The sequence below is a fragment of the Mobula birostris genome, chromosome 9, assembly GCF_030028105.1.
Source record: "Mobula birostris isolate sMobBir1 chromosome 9, sMobBir1.hap1, whole genome shotgun sequence".
Taxonomy (NCBI): Eukaryota; Metazoa; Chordata; class Chondrichthyes; order Myliobatiformes; family Myliobatidae; genus Mobula; species Mobula birostris.
Window position 1 is genome coordinate 158,244,840 of NC_092378.1, and position 12,164 is coordinate 158,257,003.

A 12,164-nucleotide genomic window follows, 5' to 3' on the forward strand; every position below is an offset into this window, starting at 1 on the left:
CATTGTATGTGTCTGATGCAGTATAGCGGAGACAGTGTACGTGTCTGATGGTGTACAGTGGTGACAGTGTACGTGTCTGACGGTGTACAGGGGAGACAGTGTACATGGTTGACAGTGTACAGGGGAGACAGTGTAAGTGTCTGACAGTGTATGGTGGAGATAGTGTACGTATCTGATGGTTTACAGTGGAGACAGTGTACGTGTGTGATGGTGTACAGGGGGTGATATTGTATGTGTCTGATGGTGTATAGCGGAGACAGTGTACGTGTCTGATGGTGTACAGGGGTGACAGTGTATGTGTCTGATGGTGTACAGGGGGTGAGAGTGTACATGTCTGATGGTGTACAGGGCGTGACAGTGTATGTGTCTGATTGTGTATAGGGGAGACAGTGTACGTGTCTGATGGTGTACAGGGGAGACAGTGTACGTGTCTGATGGTGTACAGGGGAGACAGTGCACGTGTCTGATGGTGTACAGGGGAGACAGTGTACGTGTCTGATGGTGTACAGGGGAGACAGTGTACGTGTCTGATGGTGTACAGGGGGTGACAGTGTACCTGTCTGATTGTGTACAGGGGAGACACTGTACGTGTCTGATGGTGTACAGGGGGTGACAGTGTACGTGTCTGATGGTGTACAGGGGGTGACAGAGTACGTGTCTGATGGTGTACAGGGGGTGACAGAGTACGTGTCTGATGGTGTACAGGGGAGACAGTGTACATGTCTGATGGTGTACAGCGGTGACAGTGTATGTGTCTGATGGTGTACAGGGGAGACAGTGCACGTGTCTGATGATGTACAGGGGAGACAGTGTACGTGTTTGACTGTGTACAGGGGAGACAGTGTATGTGTCTGATGGTTTACAGGGGAGACAGTGTATGTGTCTAATGGTGTACAGGGGTGACAGTTTACGTGTCTGATGGTGTACAGGGGGGACAGTGTACGTGTCTGATGGTGTACAGGGGGTGACGGTGTACGTTCCTGATGCTGTACAGGGGAGACAGATTACGTGTCTGACGGTGTACAGGGGAGACAGTGTACGTGTCTGATGGTGTACAGGCGGGACAGTGTACATTGTCTGACAGTATACAGGGGGTGACAGTGTATGTGTCTGACCGTGTACAGGGGGAACAGTGTACGTGTATGACAGTGTACGGGGGGACAGTGTACGTGTCTGGCGGTGTACAGGGGTGACAGTGTACGTTTCTGATGGCGTACAGGGGGACAGTGTACGTGTCTGACAGTGTACAGGGGAGACAGTGTAAAGGGGGGTGACAATGTACATGACTGACAGTGTACAGGTGGGACTGTGTACGTGTATGACAGTGTACGGGGGACAGTGTACATGGGAGACAGTGTACGTGTCTGATGGTGTACAGGGGGTGACAGTGTACACGTCTGACGGTGTACAGGGGAGACAGTGTACGTGTCTGACGGTGTACAGGGGAGACAGTGTACGTGTCAGACAGTCTACAGGGGAGACGGTGTACGTGTCTGACGGTGTACAGGGGAGACAGTGTACTTGGCTGACAGTGTACAGGGGAGAGAGTGTAAGTGTCTGACAGTGTACAGTGGCGATAGTGTACGTGTCTGATGGTTTACAGGGGAGACAGTGTACATGTATGATGGTGTTCAGTGGTGACAGTGTATGTGTCTGATGGTGTACAGGGGGTGAGAGTGTACATGTCTGATGGTGTACAGGGGAGACAGTGTACGTGTCTGATGGTGTACAGGGGGTGACAGTGTACGTGTCTGATGGTGTTCAGGGGAGACATAGTACGTGTCTGATGGTGTACAGGGGGTGACACTGTACGTGTCTGATGGTGTACAGGGGAGACACTGTACGTGTCTGATGGTGTACAGGGGTTGACAGTGTACGTGTCTGATGGTGTACAGGGGGTTGACAGTGTACGTGTCTGATGGTGTACCGGGGGGTGACAGAGTACGTGTTTGATGGTGTACAGGGGAGACAGTGTACGTGTCTGATGGTGTACAGGGGGTGACAGTGTACGTGTCTGAAGGTGTACAGGGAAGACAGTGTACATGTCTGATGGTGTACAGCGGTGACAGTATATGTGTCTGATGGTCTACAGGGGAGATAGTGTACGTGTCTGATGGTGTACAGGGGTGACTGTACTTGTGTGATGGTGTACAGGGGGTGACAGAGAACGTGTCTGACGGTGTACAGGGGAGACAGTGTACATGGCTGACAGTGTACAGGGGAGACAGTGTACGTGTGTGATGGTGTACAGGGGGTGACATTGTATGTGTCTGATGCAGTATAGCGGAGACAGTGTACGTGTCTGATGGTGTACAGGGGGTGACAGTGTATGTGTCTGATGGTGTATAGCGGTGCCAGTGTACGTGTCTGATGGTGTACCAGGGGTGACACTGTACGTGTCTGATGGTGTACAGGGGAGACAGTGTATGTGTCTGATAGTGTATAGGGGGTGACAGTGTACGTGTCTGATGGTGTACAGGGTGTGACATTGTATGTGTCTGATGGTGTATAGCGGAGACAGTGTACGTGTCTGATGGTGTACAGGGGTGACAGTATATGTGTCTGATGGTGTAGGGGTGACAGTGTACGTGTCTGATGGTGTACAGGGGAGACAGTTTACGTGTCTGATGGTGTATGGGGGGAGTGACAGTGTACGTGTCTGCTGCTGTACAGGGGTGACAGTGTACATGTCTGTTGGTGTACAGGGGGTGAAATTGTACGTGTCTGGTGGTGTATAGCGGAGACAGTGTACGTGTCTGATGGTGTATAGGGGGTGACAGTGTACGTGTCTGACGGTGTACAGGGTGTGACATTGTATGTGTCTGATGGTGTATAGCGGAGACAGTGTACGTGTCTGATGGTGTACAGTCGTGACAGTGTACGTGTCTGATGGTGTAGGGGTGACAGTGTACGTGTCTGATGGTGTACAGGGGCGACAGTGTACGTGTCTGATTGTGTACAGGGGTGACAGTGTACGTGTCTGATGGTGTACAGGGGAGACAGTTTACGTGTCTGATGGTGTATAGGGGGGTGACAGTGTACGTGTCTGATGGTGTACAGGGGAGACAGTTTATGTGTCTGACGGTGTACAGGGGAGACAGTGTACGTGTCTGTTGGTGTACAGGGGGTGACATTGTACGTGTCTGGTGGTGTATAGTGGAGACAGTGTACGTGTTTGATGGTGTATAGGGGGTGACAGTGTACGTGTCTGACGGTGTACAGGGTGTGACATTGTTTGTGTCTGATGGTGTATAGCGGAGACAGTGTACGTGTCAGATGGTGTACAGTGGTGACAGTGTACGTGTCTGATGGTGTAGGGGTGACAGTGTACGTGTCTGATGGTGTACAGGAGCGACAGTGTACGTGTCTGATTGTGTACAGGGGTGACAGTGTACGTGTCTGATGGTGTACAGGGGAGACAGTTTTCGTGTCTGATGGTGTATAGGGGGGTGATAGTGTACGTGTCTGCTGCTGTACAGTGGTGACAGTGTACGTGTCTGATGGTGTACAGGGGAGACAGTGTACGTGTCTGATGGTGTACAGGGGAGACAGTTTACGTGTCTGACGGTGTACAGGGGAGACAGTGTACGTGTCTGATGGTGTACAGGGGAGACAGTTTACGTGTCTGACGGTGTACAGGGGAGACAGTGTACTTGTCTGATGGTGTACAGGGGGAGATAGTGTACGTGTTTGATGGTGTACAGGGGGAGATAGTGTACGTGTTTGATGGTGTACAGGGGAGACAGTGTAAGTGTCTGACGGTGTACAGGTGTTCACCATGTACATGTCGAATGATGCACAGAGTGTGACAGTGTATGGGAGGTGATGATGTGTGATGTCATGATGTACGCTGCTGATGGTGTACTCAGTTGATCGTGTATGGTTGTCATAGTGTACCAGGGTGAGAGAGTGCAGGGAGTTGACAGTGTACAGGGAGGGAGACTGTGTATGTGGAGCAGAGAGCGTATCTAAGTGGTCAGTACCTTTCTCTCCTCTTCCTGACCACCAGGTGATGGGGTACAGGTGTAAAAGAGTAGTGTGTGCCTGACAGCATATATGGGGTGAGAGTGTATAGGGGTTGGGGTGTTCAGAGGGTTGACAGTGTACAGGGGTTGGGGTGTTCACGGGGTGACAGTGTACAGGGGTTGGGATGTTCAGAGGGTTGATGTTGTACAGGGGTTGGGGTGTTCAGAGGGATGACAGTGTACAGGGGTTGGGGTGTTCAGTGGGGTGACGGTGTACAGGGGTTGTGATGTTCAGAGGGGTGACAGTGTACAGGGGTTGGGGTGTTCAGAGGGGTGATGGTGTACAGGGGTTGGGGTGTTCAGAGGGGTGATGGTGTACGGGGGTTGGGGTGTTCAGAGGGGTGACAGTGTACAGGGGTTGGGGTGCACGGAGGGGTGACGATGTACAGGGGTTGGGGTCAGAGGGGTGACCGTGTACGGGGGTTGGGGTGTTCAGAGGGGAGTCGGTGTACAGTGGTTGGGGTGTTCAGATGGGTGACGGTGTACAGGGGTTGGGGTGTTCGGAGGGCTGACGATGTACAGGGGTTGGGGTGTTCAGAGGGAAGACGGTGTACAGGGGTTGCGGTGTTCAGTGGGGTGACGGTGTACAGGGGTTGGGGTGTTCAGAGGGGTGACGGTGTACAGGGGTTGGGGTGTTCAGAGGGGTGACAGTGTAGAGGGGTTTGGGTGTACAGGGTTTGGGGTGTTCGGAGGGGAGATGGTGTACAGGGGTTGGGGTGTTCAGTGGGGTGACGGTGTACAGGGGTTGGGGTGTTCAGAGGGGTGATGGTGTACAGGTATGACGGTGTACAGGGGTTGGGGTGTTCGGAGGGGTGACAGTGTACAGGGGTTGGGGTGTTCAGAGGGGTGACGGTGTACAGGGATTTGAGGTGTTCAGAGGGGTGACGGTGTACAGGTATGACGGTGTACAGGGGATTGGGTGTTCGGAGGGGTGACGGTGTACAGGGGTTGGGGTGTTCAGAGGGGTGACACTGTACAGGGGTTTGGGTGTACAGGGTTTGGGGTGTTCGGAGGGGTGACGGTGTGTCTGAGTGATCAATAACCATCTTTCTGCTCACTGATCACCAGGTTGTCGCCACCCAGAATGAACCAGCAGGTCCGGGATCTCCAGCTGGCACATGGCCGGAGGGTGGTGTCTCCGTCCTCCCCAGGTGCAGCCAAGAGGCTCTACAGGAACCTATCGGGGAAATTCAAGGTTAATTACACGTCCTTTGATGAGACCAGTTTGTTGGGCAGAAATGAGAAGAACAAGCAACGAAAGTCGTGCCCGGTAAGGAGGTGCCCAGTATGGGGGTTCACAGTAAGGGGGTGCCCAGTGTGGGGGTTCCCGGTAAGGGGGTGCCCAGTAAGGGGATTCCCGGTAAGGGGGTGCCCAGTATGGGGGTTCACAGTAAGGGGGTGCCCAGTATGGGGGTTCACAGTAAGGGGTGACCATATGGGGATTCCTGGTAAGGGGGTGCCCAGTGTGGGGGTTCACAGTAAGGGGGTGCCTAGTGTGGGGGTTCCTGGTAAGGGGGTGCCCAGTATGGGGGTTCACAGTAAGGGATTGACCAGTATGGGGGTTCACAGTAAGGGGGTGTCCAGTATGGGGGTTCACAGTAAGGGGGTGCCCAGTGTGGGGGTTCACAGTAAGGGGGTGCCCAGTGTGGGGGTTCCCGGTAAGGGGGTGCCCAGTATGGGGGTTCACAGTAAGGGGGTGTCCAGTATGGGGGTTCATGCTAGGGGGTGACTAGTAGGGAGAAGCGTTATTAGGAGGTGCCTAGTTAGGGATGCCTGTTATGGGGCTGCCCAGTAAGGAGTGAAGACAGATGCTGTCGATATGGAAGGAGAGGCATTGACCTGCTCTACAGAGTGCAGTTACTCAGTGGTCATGAACATACCAGTCAGAGACCACCATACTCGTGAGTGTCACAGACCACAACACTTAAGCACATTCTGGTATGAATTTTCAAACAATATCCATCTGGTTGTAATTCCAAATCCTGTTAAAGATATCCTAGGACAAAAGGTATTAAACACTTTTCAAAAGAAGATTAGATGTTGAGTTGTTCACAGGGCAGAGCCAACCTGACCTCAGATAATGTCAGCAGCCCCACCACAGCAGTATTCTTCAGCTCCGTTTCTTAACCCAGCACATTGTCACAATCAAGATCAAATTCAGGATTATGAAATTATGAAGTTTGTTGTTTTGTGTCAACAGTGCAGTACAAGACCTACATACATAGCGGATTCCAGTTCACTGGCCCATCAGTTAATCGGGACAGCCACTTATTTTGGACGTCTTGAAGAGAAAAAAACTAATTGAGAAAATAGCTGGGATTCCGTTCATTTATTTGGGACACTATGCCACTTAGTTAGGACAGGAGATCTGCTGAACAGTTTCTATCTAGCGTCAGTAATGGACATTGTTAGACACAACACCATGCTTAGAGAGAACACTTTTTAAATAGCATCAGTTTCATGTGTTTCTGTATAAAAAGCAGTAATCTTTTTCCACTCATAGTTGGTGAGAAATAAGCAGTGGGACAACTCCGAACTCACTGCAGTTTCAAGCATTCAGGCTTGGAGATGCCAGAAAGAGCCAGGAGTGAAAATGAAACTATTTCACAACTTCATCAATAACTATTAGGAAATAGTAAAGTTTTACATTTGCAAACAGGAGGAAATCTGCAGATGCTGGAAATTCAAGCAACACACGCAAAAAATGCTGGTGAACGCAGCAGGCCAGGCAGCATCTATAGTAAGAGGTACAGTCGACATTTCGGGACGAGACCCTTTGTCAGGACTAATTAGTCTCGGCCCAAAACGTCGACTGTACCTCTTCCTATAGATGCTGCCTGGCCTGCTGTGTTCACCAGCATTATTTGTGTGTGTTACAGTTTTACAGTGCTGCTGTAGTATTGATAGTCTTCTGATCTGTTCTCTATTTCATTTAAATACATTATTTGTAACTCAAGCAACACACATAAAAGTTGCTGGTGAACGCAGCATCTTTAGACCCTTTCTTTCGAAGGGTCTTGGCCTGAAACGTCGACCGTACCTCTTCCTAGAGATGCTGCCTGGCCTGCTGCGTTCACCAGCAACTTTTATGTGTGTTGCTTGAAATTCCAGCATCTGCAGATTTCCTTGTGTTTGCATTTGTAACTCAAGTTGTCTTTTTTATATCATTTTACCTATTTCCATGAAACTTTGTCTCATTGGGGCAGCTGCATAATTGGGCCAAAATGTTCTGGTCCCGATATGTCCCAATTAACCGGAATTCACTGTATTAAAGAAATAAATAAGTAGTGCAAAAAAGAGAGCCAAAAAGGTGCAGTATTGTAGCTGGGTTCATGGTCTGTTCTGAAATCTGATGGCAGAGGGAAAGAAGCTGTTGAGTGGGTAGCTTTAGGCTCCTGTTTCGCTTCCTCGACCGTGGTAATGAGAAGAGGGCATTCGGAGTGCTGAGAGTTCTTCATTATGGATGACACCCTCTTGAGCTTGTCCTTGCTGGAACTGGCGGCTGAGTTTACAACCCTCGGTTGCCTCTTGCCATCCTGTGCGTTGGAGCCTTCATACCAGGCAGTGAGGAAACCTGTCAGAGCGCTCTCCACAGTACATCTGTAGAAATCTGAATTTCTACAAGCAGTGGCTACAACCTAAAGAGGGGGGCTATACTTTTTGCTAAAGTCACATTCTCCCAGCCCTGGGAGTGTGTGATGGGGTGGTGTGAAGGGAGCTTCACTCTGTGTCTGACCGCAGGCTTGTGTGATGGGATGGTGTAGAGGGAGTTTCACTCTTTGTCTGACCCCGGGAGTGTGTGCTGGGACATTGTGTACGGAGCTTGCACCCCAAGATCTCTCTGTACTGTTAGAAATCCTGACGTTGTGGTCTGTGAACATTATGGATGTGCTATTTTGGCATTGGAATGTGAGATGACACTTGCGGCCTGCCCCCAGCACATCCTTAGGTGTGTGGGTTGTTAACAAAACTGACACATTTCGCTCAACACACATCAAAGTTGCTGGTGAACGCAGCAGGCCAGGCAGCATCTCTAGGAAGAGGTGCAGTCGACGTTTCAGGCCGAGACCCTTCGTCAGGGCTAACTGAAGGAAGAGTGAGTAAGGGATTTGAAAGTGGGAGAGGGAGGGGGAGATCTGAAATGATAGGAGAAGACAGGAGGGGGAGGGATGGAGCCAAGAGCTGGACAGGTGATTGGCAAAAGGGGATACGAGAGGATCATGGGACAGGAGGTCCGGGAAGAAAGTCAAGGAAGGGGGTGGGGGAACCCAGAGGATGGGCAAGGGGTATATTCAGAGGGACAGAGGGAGAAAAAGGAGAGTGAGAGAAAGAATGTGTGTATAAAAATAAGTAACAGATGGGGTACGAGGGGGAGGTGGGGCATTAGCGGAAGTTAGAGAAGTCGATGTTCATGCCATCAGGTTGGAGGCTACCCAGACGGAATATAAGGTGTTGTTCTTCCAACCTGAGTGTGGCTTCATCTTTACAGTAGAGGAGGCCGTGGATAGACATGTCAGAATGGGAATGGGATGTGGAATTAAAATATGTGGCCACTGGGAGATCCTGCTTTCTCTGGCGGACAGAGCGTAGGTGTTCAGCAAAGTGGTCTCCCAGTCTGCGTCGGGTCTTGCCAATATATAAAAGGCCACATCAGGGGCACCGGATGCAGTATATCACCCCAGCCGACTCACAGGTGAAGTGTCGCCTCACCTGGAAGGACTGTCTGGGGCCCTGAATGGTGGTAAGGGAGGAAGTGTAAGGGCATGTGTAGCACTTGTTCCGCTTACACGGATAAGTGCCAGGAGGGAGATCAGTGGGGAGGGATGGGGAAACGAATGGACAAGGGAGTCGCGTAGGGAGCGATCCCTGCGGAAAGCAGAGGGGGGAGGAGGGAAAGATGTGCTTAGTGGTGGGATCCCGTTGGAGGTGGCGGAAGTTACGGAGAATAATATGTTGGACCCGGAGGCTGGTGGGGTGGTAGGTGAGGACCAGGGGAACCCTATTCCTAGTGGGGTGGCGGGAGGATGGAGTGAGAGCAGATGTATGTGAAATGGAGGAAGTGGGAGGAGCCAAAGGAGAAATTATTAAGAGTAAGGACTAATTCCGCGAGACGGAGCAGAGTGGTGGTAGAGGGGAACTGATTAGGTCTGGAATCCAAAAAGAAGCGTAGAGCTATCAACTCTGCTCTTAAACGCATCTCCCCCATTCCACGTACACTTACACTTCCTCCCTTACCACCATTCAGGGCCCCAAACAGTCCTTCCAGGTGAGGCAACACTTCACCTGTGAGTCGGCTGGGGTGATATACTACGTCCGGTGCTCCCGATGTTGCCTTTTATATATTGGCAAGACCCGACGCAGACTGGGAGACCGCTTTGCTGAACACCTACGCTCTGTCCGCCAGAGAAAGCAGGATCTCCCAGTGGCCACACATTTTAATTCCACATCCCATTCCCATTCTGACATGTCTATCCACGGCCTCCTCTACTGTAAAGATGAAGCCACATTCAAGTTGGAGGAACAACACCTTATATTCCGTCTGGGTAACCTCCAACCTGATGGCATGAACATCGACTTCTCTAACTTCCGCTAATGCCCCACCTCCCCCTCGTACCCCATCTGTTACTTATTTTTATACACACATTCTTTCTCTCACTCTCCTTTTTCTCCCTCTGTCCCTCTGAATATACTCCTTGCCCATCCTCTGGGTTCCCCCACGCCCTTCCTTGACTTTCTTCCCGGACCTCCTGTCCCATAATCCTCTTGTATCCCTTTTGCCAATCACCTGTCCAGCTCTTGGCTCCATCCCTCCCCCTCCTGTCTTCTCCTATCATTTTGGATCTCCCCCTCCCCCTCCAACTTTCAAATCTCTTACTAACTCTTCCTTCAGTTAGTCCTGACGAAGGGTCTCGGCCTGAAATGTCGACTGTACCTCTTCCTAGAGATGCTGCCTGGCCTGCTGCGTCCACCAGCAACTTTGATGTGTGTTGCTTGAATTTCCAGCATCTGCAGAATTCCTATTATTGACACATTTCGCTACATGTTTTAGATGTACATCTGATAAATATATAAATTTGAAATTGAATCTGATAAATGCTGTACACGTTCCTCTTTTATTTGACCTCCCAAAGTGCAACACCTCACATTTGTTTGGATTGGACTCCATTTTACCATCCCTCTGTCCACATTCCCAGTAAATCTATTACTTGCTGAATAGTTTGACAACTCCCTGACTGTCCACAACCCCGCCAGTGTTTGTGGTGAATCGCCCAGGGTGGAGTAGCCAATGTTATAGCCAGAGTGTGGAGAGGCCATGTCAGATCACTGCCTCTGAATGATTAGATTAGATTAGATTATGAGGACACTCAGTCCTTGTTTATTGTCATTTAGAAATGCGTGCATTAAAAAATGATACAGTGTTCCTCCAGAGAGATATCACAGAAACACAAGACAAACCAAAACTAAAACTGACAAAACCACATAATTATAACATATAGTTACAACAGTGCAAAGCAATACTGTAGTTTGATAAAGAGCAGACCATGGGCATGGTAAAAAAAAAGTCTCAAGTCCTGATAGCCCCATCATCTCACGCAGACAGTAGAAGGGAGGAACTCTCCCTGCCATGAACCTCCAAGCACCGCAAACTTGCCGATGCAGCACCATTGGAAGCACCCGACCACAGCGGACTCTGAGTCCGTCCGAAAACTTCGAGCCTCCGACCAGCCCTCCGACACCGAGCACCATCCTCTGCCGAGTGCTTCGACCCCGCCCCGGCCACCGAGCAACAAACAAAGCCGAGGACTCTGGGCCTTCTCCTCCGGAGATTCTGGATCACACAGTAGCAGCAGCAGCGAAGCAGACATTTCAGAAGTTTCTCCAGATGTTCCTCTGTGCTCTCACGTCTGTCTCCATCAAATCAGGATTGTGCACAGCATCCTACTTGACAGATAACAGATATCACCACCGGAGTGGCCACTGCGAGCTGCATCACGCTGCCATCTCCGCCAAATGAGCAGAGGTAATGGCAATGTGATCAATGATCAAAGTTCATTTTCTTGCAGGCATTCACTGTATATATAAGAAATACAATAAAATCACATGCAACAGGACAATGAGTTTGCAAAAGACAAACAAACAATAAATATCGAAAACATGAAATGAAAAGTCCTTGAGTCCAGTTCAGTGATTTTGTGAGTGAAGTTGGGTGAAGTTATCCACTTTGATTCAAGAGCCTGATGGTTGAGGGGTAACAACTGTTCCCGAACCTGGTGGTGTGAGCCCTGAGGCTCCTGTATGTTCTTCCTGATGGCAGCAGTGAGAAGAGAGCATACCCTGGGTGGTGACGGATACTACTTTCCCACAGCAGCATTTCATGTCGATGTGTTTTACCCATGATGGACTGGACTGGATCCACTGCTTTTTGTAGGATTAATGATCAAGAACCAACTTTATTGGCCATCTACATTTGCATATATTAGGAATTTGCTGTGGTGTGTTGATGTGACGTGCAGCAGAAAAACAACATTCAGCAACTATGAAGAAGTACAGTGGATTTCGGTTACTTGGGACACATTGGGACCAGTACATTTTGGCCCAATTAAAGAGCTGCCCCACTTAGCCGAATGGAAATAGATACAAAGGTATAAAAAAGACAAATTACCATTTAACTGAGTAGCAAATTATGTACTTAAATGAAATACAGAACAAATTAGAACATTATCAGTACTATAGACTGTATATTAGTTCCTAAAAGTTATCAACAGAGGAATTCATCCACTGTACACTGTTACGATCTTTTAATTAACTGTAAATAAGGTACTTAAGGAGGTGGCTTTAGAAATCGTGGACGCATTAGTAATCATTTTCCAATGTTCTATAGATTCAGGATCAGTTCCTGTGGATTGGAGGGTGGCTAATGTTGTCCCTCTCTTCAAGAAGGGAGGAAGAGAGAAAACAGGGAATTATATACGGTTAGCCTGACGTCGGTGGTGGGAAAAATGCTGGAGTCAATTATAAAAGATGAAATTACGACACATCTGGATAGTAGTAACAGGATTGGTCCGAGTCAGCATGGATTTACGAAGGGGAAATCGTGCTTGACTAATCTTCTGGAATTTTTTGAGGTTGTAACTATGA

At 49.6% G+C, this 12,164-nt stretch overlaps 1 protein-coding gene across 1 annotated transcript in view; it reads left to right on the forward strand.

The window, feature by feature from the left end:
• Window positions 1-5,103: 5,103 nt before the first annotated feature.
• LOC140203504 (ankyrin-repeat and fibronectin type III domain-containing 1-like) overlaps window positions 5,104-12,164 on the forward strand; it is a 281,359-nt gene continuing 274,298 nt past the window's right edge. The window contains exon 1 of the mRNA XM_072269592.1: window positions 5,104-5,295. Within this exon, the coding sequence (XP_072125693.1) occupies window positions 5,110-5,295 (186 nt within the window). The 5' untranslated portion in view covers window positions 5,104-5,109. The remainder of the gene's footprint in view (window positions 5,296-12,164) is intronic.